The sequence below is a fragment of the Chiroxiphia lanceolata genome, chromosome 4 (assembly GCF_009829145.1).
Source record: "Chiroxiphia lanceolata isolate bChiLan1 chromosome 4, bChiLan1.pri, whole genome shotgun sequence".
Taxonomy (NCBI): domain Eukaryota; kingdom Metazoa; phylum Chordata; class Aves; order Passeriformes; family Pipridae; genus Chiroxiphia; species Chiroxiphia lanceolata.
In genome coordinates this window covers 48,925,195-48,940,913 of record NC_045640.1, presented here as the reverse complement: position 1 = coordinate 48,940,913, position 15,719 = coordinate 48,925,195, and the positions used below count along the sequence as shown (strand labels likewise).

Genomic DNA, 15,719 nt, shown 5'->3' with positions numbered 1-15,719 from the left:
CCCAGCCACCTGAACTTGTTTGATGCTTGCTCCGTCAATTGGATGCTTATAAACCTATGGTGCCCGATGGAATTCCTCCCAGTGTGTTCCAAGAGCTGGCTGATATCATTGTGGAACTTCTCTCCATTAGTTTCCAACAGTCTTGGGAGTTTGGAGAAGTCCCAGTTGACTGAAGTTGGCATATATTGTCCCAATATTCAAGAGTGATTGTAAGGAAGACCCTGGTAATGACAGGCCTGTCAGTCTTATTTCAGTGCCCAATAAAATTACAGAGAGGGTTATTCTGAGAGTTATTGAAAAAACATGTAAGACAATGCAGTCACTGGTCACAGACAGCACAAGTTCATGAGGGAAAGTACTGATAAACCAACTTAATTTTATTTTATGACAAGGTCACCCATGTAATTAACCAAAGGAACCCAGGAGATGTGGTGGTTTGGGATTTTAACAAAGGTTTTGATACTGTCTCTCACTTGTCCTTCTGGACAAAATATTCAGCATATAGACAAACAAGTCCATAATACATTGCGTGAGCAATTGGCTGATGAGTCAGTCAAGAGTTTTAGTAAATGGGGTCACATCAGTCAGTGGTCAGTCACCAGAGAGGCTCCCCAGGGTTTAATTTTAGGGCCAGTGTTCTTTGATGTTTTTACAAATTATCTCTATGCAGGAATCAAATGTACATTAAGTTTGCTGGTGATACTAAAGAAGGAGGAGATGTGAACTCCGTCGAGGGCAGAGAGGCCTTACAGAGACATCTGGATGGACTAGAGAGCTGAAAATTTAACAAGAGCAAGTGTGAGATTCTCCACCTGGGACAGGGTAGTTCTGGTTATACATGCAAACTGGGGCACAAGAGGCTGGAGAGAAGGCCTGCAGAAAGATCAAAAAGTCTGAGTTGATGGCAATTAGAATACAAGTCAACAGTGAGTCCTGGTAGCCGAAAGGGTCAACAGTAACCTGGGGTGCACCAAGCACAGCATCACCAGCCAAATGAGGGAGACAACTGTCCCACTCAACACTGCACTGGTGGGGCCTCACCTTGAGGACTGTGTGCAGTTTGGTGCACCTTAGCAGAAGGACATCGGACTATTCGAGTGTCTTGAGGAGGCTGACCAGAACAGTGAAAGGTCTCAAGGGCAAGACTTACCAGAAGCTGCTGCTGTCACTTAAATTGTTCAGCTTGATGAAAAGAAAGGGAACATTTGGGTTAAGCAAATAATGACTTTTTAAGCATAGCCTCAGCAAAGTGGAGAATGGGAGACCTAGTTCACAGAGTTAAAAGAACAGACTGACTTGAACTGAGGGATCACCTCTTGTCCAAGTATGAAAATCTATTTGAGTAGAAACACACGTGCACATGCAGACTTCGGTCATGTTGGTAAGGAAATTAAGATGAAGGTCCAGCTATACATATGGGTCTTTTTTTTTCCCCTATCCTTCAGAACTGATGTTCTGAACACTTCTGTAAGATTTTTAGTAGTCTTATCTAATCACTTCTAAAGAATCAACAATCCTCAGAAAAATACTCATTGGTCTGCAAACTATGAATCGACATGCAAGTGTATGTAACTTCTCCATGAAGATAAATACACTTAGTAATTTTTACTGTTCAGACTGTCCCCAAGTACAGCCAAAAACTCTTACAGTATTACAAAACTAGTTCTGTATTCCTAGAAATAGATAAAGACATAATGTTGTTGCTCAAAGACTGGAAAGAATAAACAATAAGCTGAATGGTAAATGGATAAAAAATAGTGTTTGTATGATGGAAGAGAACTATATATCAAAGCTAAAGTAGATGGTAATGGCTGCACATATAAACAGGCACGTACAAGGACCCAAAGGGAAAAAAAAAAGAAAGTAGGAAAAAACCAACACTGAAGTCACACTTAGCTCTCAGATTCCAGAGTAACTACTGATTTCAGTTAAAATACTCAGGATTATTAATGTGCCTGAAGTAATATATATGCACGTATCAGGTCTGATTATTGTTAGTCAGAGTTCCAGTTAAAAGTTCCTTTCACATTTAAAAGTAAAATAATGTTCAGATATCCCAAATCGTGGTGGCAGAAGTGGCTACTTCTATCTATAGGTGATTAGAGCTGATACTGCCCACCTGTGCAATTAAGAAGACTCTTCAGGGATTTTTTTTTAAAACTAAAACATACTTTAAAGAAGTTCCCAAAAGGTTTCTATAATTGCGAGTTTACGTTTTTGCAACTATGTTCACACATGATGATTCCAGCTGAATATGTCCTCTAGTATGGATCAAAATGGAGGACAGAGAGCTGATCACCAAAATCAGAAAGCAGAGGCAAGGAAATGTATTTGAGGGAAACAAAGTTCTGCTCCTCAAGACAGTAACTTTAGGCAAAATTATGAATACCTTGTCTTTTGTAGACTTTGGTTAGTGTCCTTACATCCATTCTCTTTTACAGATGCAAGAACTCAAATATGAAGACATTCTATCCCACCTTTACAGTGCTGTAATGGAATACAGTCACAATACAGAACTGTTACTTAGTTGCCCCTGCTGTAATTCATTAAGCACAATATTTCCTCTAAGGTACATTCCGTTAAACTTACTTCGAGAGAGCTTTTTCCAGAATGTTCCCAGAGCGTTCCAGTTGTTATAATACACATTGAAAACAGATTAGTTTCTCCTTATTATCCTAAAATGGACTGGACTTGTTTCGAATACATTGAAATACCACCTTGTAGCAGCAAATCAATTTTAAGAGATGAAAAAAAAAGTGAAGATTTCAGTGTTGCTCTATTTCTCCCTTATTGCTGGTGGTTCAGTTTTCAAGGCTCATACTTCTCTTTAACTGGTCACTCTAACAGCTTATGTGCAGCCTCTTAACTGAATATGTTAAAAGAAAGTCCTCCTATCACACATTAGGACATGGCTGAGCCCAGAATTCAAACTAAGAAATTATGAAAAGCTGTTCTAAAGTGAAATCCACAACTGTCAAAACTACTAATCTCTCTTTACTAATCTTAGTCTCCCTACACTAAAGAAATACAGTGCACTTACATGCTGCTGCACTGGAAAAACACTTCATCTTCACATAAGAGAAACCTTTCCAGCCTTCTACAAACATGGTTGTCATCATTACAAAGACACCAACTCTAAGTAAGTATTGACAATGGCTGTCTAAGCACTGGTTCATTTTAAACTGATGCCATACCACTGCATCTTTCAGCCTCTCTGGTTCATCAGTATTCTGCATGCCTACTCACAGGAAAGGTATTCAAGATGATCCTTGCTGAACTGTGACTTCTTCACAAACATACATAGACAGCTACAGCAAACATCATGATCCATTTCTCTGATACCACTGCATTTTAAGTGCCAACTAAAGCCATTCCCTGACCTGTATATTATTAGCTCACACAAACCACTACCAACCATCCACCAGGACAGAGAACAAATAAAAGCAGAGTTCAAGCTCGCACTGCCGTAAGGACCACCTTAACCATGACCCCACTTTGGTCTACACTTGAGTCTGTGTGCACAGAGCACATCTCCTGCTACAAGGAGCAAATTAGGAGTTAGAAAGTATTTTTACTGAAGTTTGAGAAGGCTATCCTGTCTGAAAGGTGAAGGGCATGAAACCAGTAGTACACCAATCACCTCTATGTCAAGTTGAAGTGACAGTATTCAACACATACCTTCCTTCAACTGGCAGTAACCAGTAGAATAGGAGTGGTGCTGAAAACATTAAAGGAGCGTTTGATAAAAAGCTGTAAAAGTACAGAGAGCCTCCAGCCAACACTGGACAGTATTAGCGATGCCGTTGGGCATCATGTGGATGCAAACTCTGTGACTGGAGAAGAGAATATTATTACCCAGGCTATGGAGTTTATCCTTTTAATCCCCTGCAGCCATACCCTTATGCTCAGGTATCAAGACTTCCTCTAAGAAGATCAAGAGAATCGGAACAGGAGCTTACTCAGAGAGTAAGGCACAGGGTGGGGAGGAAGAGAAGTGCCTTCAAGCAGCTGGTTCTCATATTATTAAGAGTTATTAGAGATGCCAGCTAAAGGAAATACCTCCTCAACTTAAGATGTATACACTTTGACTTTCAGCACAGCAGTCCTCTGTGAAGACCCTACTGTCATCCAGCTGAAGCACTGATATATAAGAAACCTTACATCATTTCCTAGCAACACAGCTAGTACTACCAGCACAAGCAAGGCTTTAGTCCATAGCCAGCTATGTTCTTCCTCTTTACAGACTCTACCTTAACCACATAAATATCTTTCTAGAGAATTTATTTAGTGTCCTTCAAGTTACAGGATGCTGTTCTGCTTTCAGATATGCATACAAATCTGACAAATCTGTCACTGCTGCAACAGCAGCTCTCATAAGAAATTTTGGTCTCCAATTTTCAATATATCTGCCTGGTTTCAAAATTTCTTCTGTGTTTCTCAACCACACACACACACCCCCCTCTTCCCCCCACAATTTTAGAAAAGATCTTTTAAATAGTAGTTTTCCAGTATAGCCTTAACCACAGTGTACTGAGAACGAGATTATGCTTATCGAAGAAACCTAATTCATAATCTAAACCTCTAACATATACTTGTGGTATGACTTTTTTCTGTGCTATTATATTCAGAGAAGGAATATTGAAAATACTCAAATAGGAAATAAAATAAGCTGGGGGAGGGTCTTAAGATGGCATAAACTGCAAATAGCAGAACAGCAAAGGTCTTAAAACTACTTATTCTCTACAGTCTTCCTTACATGATATTTGCAGCTCTTACTCTACAGCCTTACTCTGAAGAATAATAAAATTATTTAAAAGGGTAGGAAGAGCCAAGTTCATGAGCTATTTCATTCTGTCTTAAAAAAAAAAAAAAAAAAAAGGAGAGAAAATAAAACACTTCCCTCCCCCAAATCTTTGTTGATCAGAGGAAGTATCCAGGTATCAATAGACTGAAGTAGTACCTTCCACAAGCCCATTATTTCAGTCAGCGGAAAGCAGTGGATCAGCCACCTGGCTTTATGCAGGTTTTTTTTGCTACAGTGAGCTATGTTCTATGATATGTCACCATGACTTGGCAGGCAGCCTATTGTGTGTCCAAGATAGGGGAGAGTGTGACAAACTATCAAAACCATCATACTGCTGTTATACAGTCCGATGTATTGCATTAAAAAGAGGATGAAGGATCAAAGAGAAAGATCATTTGATACCCTTCTCCTCAACATTTCCTCAGCTGAGCTTGTAGAAGAGTCACAGAAGAGGAAGGGAAGCTACTTAGAGAGACTTATGTCCATCATTATTCCATGTACAGTCTCCTTTTCAACCTCCCAAAGGACCTGTTAATCTGTGATCCACTCTCCATTGTAAGCCCAAACAAGATATATCAGCAAAGGTAAAAATCTATGAAAAAATCTTGTAAGTCATTTTCCTAAAACATCAACTTTAAACTCCTAAGCACCCAAAAAAAATACACAAATCATTTGAGAAATCTCCTCATATACTTGCCCAATACAATAACTGCAAGATGATATTCATAAACAAACAAAACTAAGATGATAATTCTAATGCCTAACACAGACTAAACTAAAAGCACTGATTTTAACAGACCTCCATTTATTTCCTCATGAAAACACCCTGCTTTCTTCACATTTGTCAACTTCCTGATCAATTTTTAAGACAACACAGAACAAAATATTATTGCTTAAAAGCTTCATTGCTTTTTAGTTGAGCATGCCTAAGCAAGTCTCTGAAATCACTATATTAATTTTCAGAACATTCTAACATAAAAAGTAACATCTCAGTTTTATCAGGTCTGTTATTACACTCTTTCTTCACTCCATTTATTGTTTCTTTGCCCCACAAGTGGCCACCATCATATCTTTGATAATTATAAGAACATATATTTCTAATCCAGTAAAAAGATTTACACAGGTATATACTAACTTCATATTTCTTCAAAAAGCGCTCTAGGCATCGTCATCATCATCATCATCATCTGTTTCAAAGCTTTCCAAGCACAATAAAAAACAGTTCTCTACAAACATGCATGCAATATTTACAGTTACATGTAAATAAATGCCTGCTTCTATGAGCATACATTTGCATATATAAACAAGAAATAATTTTAGTACAACTCCCACCCTGCAAAAAAAAAACAAACAAAAAAAACCCAGAACAGCAGATAGGATAACTTTTATAGTGTGCATCATAGATAAAACTGTCCCTCAACATATTTTAAGACCTGTTTTAAGGAGAGCACAATGATCAGGTTTTCTTCATTAACACGATGGATGGGACAAGTGGTTTGCTTCACAAATAAGGAAATTGTAGCCTGTCTGCTAAAAACTAGGCAACTTATGGAAATATTTCAACAGTAGATTATTTTAACTTAGGCACATCTATGCACTAACAGTTTCTTGCACTATGTGTTTACCTATTTACAGAGCAGAACATTTTTAACTGAGGAGACTATTTGGCTGCAGCACTTAATCACAAAATTAAGGCAGATCAAACAACTTATTGAGCCATGAATGACTAGACACTGCAGCTGTGAACCACATGGAAGGAAATACTGGACAATGATGGCCTAGATACATTTGCTTCAGCATGCATAAGATGATTTCCTGGAGTATCAACATGACCATCATTTTCAAGGTTGTTCAAGTCTACAGAGGCAAAAAACTAAGCTGTATTTACATGAAAAGTATATACCAATCTTGCACTTCCAGGTTGGGTGTTCTGTTCTGAAAATTTGTCTTAACATTTATTTTTATTAATCTCTCACAAACAGCTGCTTCTGCTGAACTTAATCTCATTAAAAGACCCAACAGATGAATGTAAGCAGGCATTGCTCTACTTTAAGTCTAACCTGTAAAAACAGGATAGTCCACAAGCTTCCAAAAAACAAACCTGCAGCATCGTGTTCACTAGTGTGTGTATCAGATATGTAACTGCACCCTGCAGCTTTAACTGTATAAAGTCAAAAATGTTTCTTCCCGCCTGTAGTATTCTATGCCTTCTTATTTCTTATTAATAGACCTAAGTAAGTCATCAGATTTCCTTTTTTGTGGCTAACTTAGAAAATCAACTGAAACAATGCAGAGGAAAGGTGTTCTGCATAGACTAGCCTTTCTGAAGAGGTTGCAGTTTGCAACATGGCTCAAGTTCTGTGTACAATAAAGTAAGATGGATGGTTTCACAGGGTTCGTAACTTGAACATATTAATCACACATTTTATCTGGTAACCTAAAAGGCCCTATAAAAACACCTTCTGTCAGTCATGCTGTTTTCAAATTTAGCTGATATTTCCTGTGCTAAGTATAGACAAAATAGACAGGTAAGCCGCAGCCAGTAAATTTAGAAAGGAGTGAGAAAGAGTGAGAAAGGTTACCTGCTGTAATGCAGGTATATCATTGCTGTTCTTCTGGCAATACATTCCCAAGAACCCACTAACCTTTAAGGAAAGGGACAGGGAGTGAAGTACTGCTAAACAGAACTCAACTATACAACCTTTAAAGAATCTTTAAGGAAACATGCATATATTTCACAATTTAAGAAAGAAAACAAGAAAAAAAAAAGCAACAACACACACTAGAAGCATTGTTCCAAAAGTGGGCTTAATGGCCACTTCTCCCACTGCAACACTCACAGTACTTGAACTGCTTTGACACTTCACCAGTTTGAGATGGACCACTGTCACATACAAGGAAGTATAAGAACATATATAATATTAATCTCACATATAAGAACAGTTAACGCAGACAATCAAACCTTCATTTTAATATGCCTTAGTTGACAAAAACTGCCAAGTTAAAATTTATTCAACTCAAGACTTAGAAAAACCTTTTGTTAACACTTTTGCAGTCAAACCAACCTTTGCTACAACACTGCTAAGATCAATAATATAACAAAAGACAGAAATCTGGTGCAGTCTGCTGTCAATCAGCTCTCTTTTGAGCCCCTTTATGTTTCATTCATCATGCTGCACACCCTACCTCCTTACCCCGAGGGAAGGGAACTAAAAGGTCACATCTTAGCCAATAAAATATACTTAGCTATTTTGTGAGGACAAAACAGTATCTTTAATCAGTCATCCACACAAGACAACAGACTACCCAGAAGGTTGCATGCTGCTGCACATCAATAAACATCTTGATTTAGGAATTGAAAAATATCAAGCCAATGAAGGTATGAAAGGAGAACTCGGAGACCTGTCAGAAAAATTACAAAATTAGAGCTGAGAACTGCATTCAGCAAATAGATGATACAGACATGACAGAAATAAGTAGTGCTGGGAGCTAGGTTCAGATAGCACACTCTGAAATTTTAAGTAACAGGAATAAACCACTTTGGATACCTTCTATATCTATCTGCAATTTCTTTTGGGTCTCACTACTGGTAAACACTTAAGTCAGCTTCTCTTTTCTTTGCCTCTTCAGTCTTTACAGAACTGCTTCACTGTAAGCATAATAAAAAAAATTTTAAAAGTAATACCTGCTGATACCTACTTGAGGATTCTTTTAATCCCCAAAATTGATTTCTCCTCCATTCTTTCAGCCTCACTAATTGAAATGCTCCAGGGAACAGTTCCTATGGAACATGTGGAAATAAGAAAGAGTGCCTAAATTGTACTTCCATTGCATGTCAAAACAAACATTAGATGCTTAAGATGACAAAAATAGTACTGTGATGCTAATACACTGACTTTTGCCCTCCATGCTGCTATGAAAATACATATAGCAGATTCATCATCTTACTGAAGAACTGTAGCTGTAGAACACAGTTTTCCCACTAAAACTACTATAACCAGAATAAGACCAACTGGTATTCTATATTCTCCCAAAAAAAACCTGGCTTATGTCATTTTATCTGCTGAATGAACAGGTTTGTATGCACACAACTACACTGAAACAAGCTTTATAACCTGATGGCAGCAAATTGCATAGTGAAATAGGAGGTACTTCAAATGCCAAACCATAAAGCTCTTTAAGACTGGAACAAGAGAATCAAGATGACATGATTACAAAAACAGCACAAAATAGCTGGCTAAGAAAGAATGATGACAGTGGCTGTGCCTGGAAAGGGCTTGAAGCCACAGAAGGGGAAGGGGTCTGTGAAGGCACTGAAGTCACAAGAAAAATACACATTTCTTGAAGGGAAAAATACAAGAGAAAGAACAAAGGAAGAAACATTACCTGTGGCACTAATGAAAAACAAAAGCAAATTTGTGGTCAACCTTGACAGGTACCCAGCACTGAAATTCAGCTAATGTTCTGGGAAGGAAAAAAAAAACCTAAAGCAAACCTCAAAGCCTACAAACCCCATAAATTTACATGCAAGCTATAGTGAAAATATGTACACAGTGTCTTGTATAGTTAGAGTTAAAAGACATCTCTTATGTTATATAACTTATACTTTGTTAATGCAGAATTTTAAAAACTCAGTTCTTTAAGAAATAAATTAATTATAAAGATCTTCCTCAAAAGGGAAGACGAAAAAGAAATGTAATTGCTTCCTAAAACTGGCCACTGGCCAAAAGGGACATGCAGAACTGTATATAATCACCCGACAGCCTTCCTGATGACCAAGCCTGAACTTCTTGTACTAATAGATTTGACTCCTCCCAACATTATCTGACTCCAAGAGCAGGCTCTGAGGACCAGTTACACGAGACATCATGGTCCATGACCACAAGTGTCAGAACTTGACCCGTACAATACATATAAAAGATCAGATCACTAAAACATGCAAGCGTATGTTCACTTCTGCTGAAGTCTACATCCTAGGTATACACATGAATGATGTTGGAAAGAGGAAAATCTGAAGAACATACCTACAATTAAAAAAAATTCTTAAAACTCTACTGAGTGGGGAGTATCCCTGTGCTTTCTGTAGGAGTTACTCTTTCCACAACTGTGTAATTCTTGGCACTTGGTAAGAAGTATCCACCATGGTGCTTGACTGTTCCTCATAAGAGCTGATTATGCTCCTACAGCCATTTAAAGTATGAAATAATCACCTACACACCTATGTTTTCTGTTCATCTTTTACAGTAGAGAAACATTACTTTAAATAAAAAATACATCTAGCAAAGGATAATTAATTTATTACGCTTAAAATAATTTTAGCCACTCAGTTTGCCCCCCTAGTCCCATGTGCAGAAGGCCAACTACCAGCAGTGACTCCAGCACCAGTTTCAAGCATGAGATTTATGCTGGCACTCTTATTAGAGCTGAGGTAATTTAGGAGGAATGTCAGCACAAATTTACTTTTCAAACTTTATTACTCTGCTTTAAGAAGAGAAAGAATGCCTGCTATTGTAATTTTTTAAATATTTACAAAATCTTTGGTATCTGGTTTTAGTCCTGCAACATTAAAATCAAAACTCTAACATCACCTCACAACATGTTTTTTTTATAAGAAAATAGAAAACAAGAATTAGAAAAATCCTATTTAGTGAAAATGAAGTTTTTAATGAGAAACGTGATCACTCGTCACTACAGGTAAAACTCAAGGCTACTGTTGAATTAAAAGAAGCTGCATGTGGACCACTCTGCAAGCTACGAGCTTGTGAATTTGGTTCCCATTGGTATCTGAGCCATTCAAACCCACTTCCCTTTGAACGTGCAGGTTCCTACCATGGAGAGTCGAAAGGGGATGAACATCTTAACCTAATGAGAACTACACCAGCTGCATAACTTTAATCCTTAACCAGAGGCCACATTCTCACCCTCCTGTCTGCAGACTGAATTTCCTTATCTTCTTTAGATAGAGAACAATGTAACCTACTTTTAAATAATCTTCATTTTTCTTTAAAAAGTAGGATGATGGAAACTGTCTTGGTGGCCATCGGGTAGCGACCTTTTCTCATAGCACTGTGACTTTTCAAAAAAATCACTTCTCTACCATCAAGGTCTTCCAAATTCATCTCTAACAGACATGTATTACACAAACCCAGGAAAGAAATGCAGAAGCTGAGCAGAATAAAGCAGCAAAAGAGAACCATGTGGGGAAGTAAAGAGGCAATGTACTCTTCGGCTTTGCAAATAGCAGGCAACAGAAAAACCACTGGGTTTCCATGATACTTTTCTTATTAACCCAAATGCCTTTTTGAACACAGTAGTCCAAATCTGTAATAGCAGCATTAAGGATGAAAACAAAAGCCCATCCTGTGCAGTCAAAAAAGGAATTCTAACAGAGTGAACAAATGCAGAAACAACAATTTATTCACCCTGTCCCCTCCTGCTCTGCCTAATGCCTGCCTTTAGGAAGGCACTGTACTCAGGTGGTGGTGCCAGTCAGCCCTTGATCTCAGACAAGGCTCCCAAGGATGCCATTTTGAGGTAGACACCTGTCCACTGGCAACAAGCATGAGAGCATCAACTCATTTTAAGCTGTGCAAAATGAGGCTACCATATGGCAACATCTTTCAGTCACTACAAAACTTGCTTCCAAACTGAAACAGCTACTGAGAGGTGAAAAGCTCCATATCACATTTCTAATCCCTCCTCTCTGCATTATATTTTTTTCATTTTATAATGATTCATATGTTTTCCTGGTCTTATGAAACTTGCTCCCTTGAAAATGTTTCCCAAATCACTTTATTTTGACTTTCATGTAGCAAGGATTTTTACAATGCATGTGAAAAATATTCTGTTGCTCATTATCTATTTGATAAAACACAATTCTTAAGGAAAAAGGTCAGATAAAAATTGGTATAATGTGGAGCTCTAGTGGTAGTGGGGAAGTAAAGCAGTGCCTAACATCAACAATAAATGAGTAGATATTGACTTCTAGTAGGAAAACAGTAAGTGAAAACATCATAACAGATGGATTTAAACAAGGAAGAAGAAGAAGTGGAAGAGCTAAGCATCTAATTCAACAACATTTCTGGCTCACAGAATACATCTCTGCAAACAACGTGATGAGTAACCCTCATTTTCAGTGCACAAACTTGAATCTTATAATTTATTGCAGTTAAACAACAGAAAAAATAAGGTCAACACAGTTTGCTTATGTTAGCCTTAAAGGGAAAAAAATATATATAGTATGGCAGGAAACCAATGTTCCTTACCAAAACTAGCTGGGACTAGAGTAATTCTATGCACCCTTTTAAAACACACCAAGTCATATATATTGTCCTTTTCATGATAGCCATGGCAACTCCTATACCAGCCAGTAAATACTCTATTCTCAGCTGTATCATGAGCAAAATATTGTACCAACCACTGCAAGCAGTTTTAATACTGAGATTCGGTAGTCCTTTCAGACTGATGAGTTTGGTAGGAATTAAATCCTAAACTTGAAGAGCTCTTTCGTTATATACACACTACTATCTCACATCCTTCTGGAAAGCATAATCAGCTTAAGTCCTGCTGACAGTTGATATTCCACCTGTAAAGGAGATGGTTTTTCATACAGAATGACAGGATATTTAAAGCATACTCTTCATCTAGTGTTCTTCATCACACAGGGGATGCTGGCATTCCTACATCACCCTGTGAAACACTGGCATTATTTTCTTAATTTTTAAGCTGCTAGTTGAACTTTGGTATATATTAGAAGAAGTTTATAAATCTAAAACAACATTGACAGTTATCAGTCTATCAAAAAGGAGCACAAAAAACACAGGAAACATTACAGTGTGAATGTATGAACACTTGATGGCTGTATTAGGAGGGCCCATTTCCAAAGTCAAGCAACTTCTCTGGTTGCATAAACACACACAGTTCTAAACACTCAGTAAGAAACCTGCAATTCCTTCCTAAGGAAACTGCTTTCAACCAAGACTCCAGAAAAATGAGACTGAAAAAGCTTTTATATATATTACTGCTGACTTGCAACAGACTCTTCATCTACTTCAACCCATGTTATAAATTGTTTAATATTTTTCCTAGAGACTTTTGTTCTACTTCCCAAGTTGAGCACACAATGCCCTGATTCAGTACTACCCCATTTAAGACAAAAATATAGTTCAACTCACTAAAGTAGATCAATAACTTCTTCATAAGTTTTATTGTTTGGCAACATCCAGCCTAACTGGGTTTTTTAAGTAGCACTAATTTCAATCCAGTGCCACGGTGCAAAAAAATTATTCTGGGCTTTACACCTTTTCCACCCAAGGAACTGCTGTTGATTGAAGAGGCATCCCCTGGATCTGACTTACATGTATTCGAAAAACCTGGGACATCAAATACCCCAGAGTTACAAGTCTGAGAGACATTTCCAAGCTGTGCCTGTTACCTGGTGGGCAGTTGCACTCTGGAGCCGCTTCTCTAGCTACTCGTATTTTTGCCAACTGCTCGTAGGATTTCTGTGGGCGAAAGAAGTAACGTGAGGGCACTCGGTGAGCAAGCTCCGCCACAACCAGCGCTCCCGACCGCGGCCGCAAACTGGGATGTACCGCTATTCCATAGGCTATGCAGCCAACGATGGCTTTTCCGCTTGGACTCGGCCTAAGGTGTCTCACTGACTTCACCACCCCGACAACAACAAAACCAAGCCCGACACCTCCGGCTCTCTCCCACCACCACCGCCGCCGCAAGTGGCCACCGTCTTTTCGCCTTCTCGACACGCTCGGTCCAAAATCGCGGGGACGGCAGCAAGTTACAGATGACCAAAGCGCCGGTGTCGTACGCAGGGGTCCCCCGCGACACCCCATCCTGCCCGCTCCAGCAACCCGGAGCGCCCCCCGGACCGCCTCTCCCCCGGCCCCGCCGCCCCCAGGGGATGCGGGCTCACTTTCGCCGCTTTCCCCGCCATCTCCCGCCCGAGCAGCTCGCTTCGGCCTCCCGCCGCCCCGCACACAGCATCTCCCATCCCCGACACACGCACACCGCCCGACAGCGGCCATCCCCGTCCCGCACACCTGGGCGAGAAGTCGCTCCACTTTCTCCTGCATCATCGCGTTCAGCTGCTCCAGGGAAAAGCCAGGCAGCGGCGGGAGCGGGGCGGCGGCAGAGAAGCTCCCTCGGGCGCCTTCGATGGCCGCGACCCTGGCCTGGAGGTCGCTGGTCCGCACCCCCAGGTAGACGCAGGAGGCCGCGGCCAGCGCCGAGAGGAGCGCAGCCAGCGCCGAGCCGAGCGGCCCGGCCCGCCGCGGGCAGCGCTCCCCGCCGCAGCCAGGCTTCCCCAGGCCGGGCTTCCCGCTGCCGCCGGGCTTCCCGCTGCCATCCCGTCCTGCGGCTCCTCGGCTCTTCCCCAGCGTGCTCGCACACCCTTCAGCTGCGGCAGCTTTGATTTCCTTCCCTCCGCCCCCCATCGAGGCAATTAGTTTACAAACAACGGCAACAAAAATAATGGCAAAAAAGTACGAGAAAATAAATAACAAAAAAAAAAAATAAAAAATGCGGTAAGTAGAAGAGCCCGCGAGGGGCTCACACACTTTCAAGGCTGAGAGGCGGCGCGCACCGCAGTCCGCACCGCACCCCGCCCGGCAGCGGGTCGCGACTCACCCCCGCAGCGGGGGCGGCGGCGGGAGGGGAGGGGGGAGGTGGCGGGGAGCCAAAAGCCGGCAGCAGGGCTGGGTGCGGGGTGAGCTCCCGCGGCTTCCACCCGCCCTCCGGAGGAGCAGCGTGCTCTGCTAGCGGTTTGCCACTTGTCAGAGAGGTTTTCAGGCGCGGGGCGGGAATCGCCCCCCCTCCGCCTCCCGCTCTCCTCCCCGCCGCCGGCGGACTTGTTGCTGCCCCTCCACCTGCCTGCCGGCGCCCAGCAGCCGCGCCGCGCCAGGCGGGGAAGCCCGTAGGCGGCCCGCGCTGCCCCGCTGTCAGCCGCGGAGCCGCCCCCGCCCGCCGGCCCACCTCCCGCCCTCATCGGCATAATTTATTCACCTAGGCACAGGGTCCAGGGAGCTCGTCCTGCCTGATGTGTGTGCGGAGCGCGGAGCACCAGGCTCAGAGATGCGGAGAGCGAGGGCCGCCGAGACTCCAGGGGAGGGAGGGGGTGCCCATGGCGGGCGACACCAGGGAAGGGGCTGCAAGGGGCGGCCGGCCCCGCCGGGGGAAGCTCTGGAACACCGGGCTAATTTACGGCGGTTTATGGCCGGGCTGTCAATGCCCAGGGTGCGGGCATAAAACACGGGAGCGCCCTGTCGTCCCGTTCTTTTTTTAGAGCGCGGAGGATAAACGTGTGTAACTCAGCAGCCCGGCTCCCGGCGAGCGCGCAGGCAGCCGATGCAACGGCTCGCTTCCAAGGGAGCAGCATGCACTAACTTCCCATTGTATGGAGAACGTTTAATTTTAGCCAGTTTTCTTTCTGCTTGTTTATTTACCCAGTTGCTTCTTCACTCTTCCGTGCATACTGGCCAGTTTTCATTGTTTCTGGTTTGGTTGAATAGAAAGGAACCACCAACATCCAGGGAACTGCACACAGCCTGATGGGAAGCTTGTTGGTTTCTGGTCCTTCCCCGTCTGCCTCTTATCTTCCAAATGCTGCATTGACCTGCTGTAGTTTGGTTCTCATCTTGGCATTACCACAGTGCATCTCCTACGTAGCACTTTTGTGTGACTGTACTCGTGCTCAGTACACTTTTCAAACCAGGGAAACTTCTCAAAGCAGGACCAGACATCAAAGAAACATGTAGTTCACCCTAGTTGGCATCATGTGAATACTGACTACTTACAGGATATAGATTCACAGGATGAAAAAGAGACTTGTCCAACTATGGCACTTCTCAAACAAGACTAAAAGTATTGCTTTGTACTATGAATCAAGTTTCCTTATGGA

At 41.6% G+C, this 15,719-nt stretch overlaps 1 protein-coding gene across 4 annotated transcripts in view; it reads right to left on the bottom strand.

Annotated features, from left to right (window-relative positions):
• The window catches only part of COL25A1 (collagen type XXV alpha 1 chain), a 310,589-nt gene extending 295,897 nt beyond the window's left edge, over positions 1-14,692 (bottom strand). For all 4 annotated transcript variants that reach the window (XM_032686841.1, XM_032686843.1, XM_032686842.1 and 1 more), the window contains exons 1-2: positions 13,864-14,692; positions 13,239-13,308 (exon numbers count right to left, since the gene is read on the bottom strand). In XM_032686841.1, the coding sequence (XP_032542732.1) occupies positions 13,239-13,308; positions 13,864-14,256 (463 nt within the window). In that variant the 5' untranslated portion in view covers positions 14,257-14,692. The remainder of the gene's footprint in view (positions 1-13,238; positions 13,309-13,863) is intronic.
• Between the last annotated feature and the right edge of the window lie 1,027 nt (positions 14,693-15,719).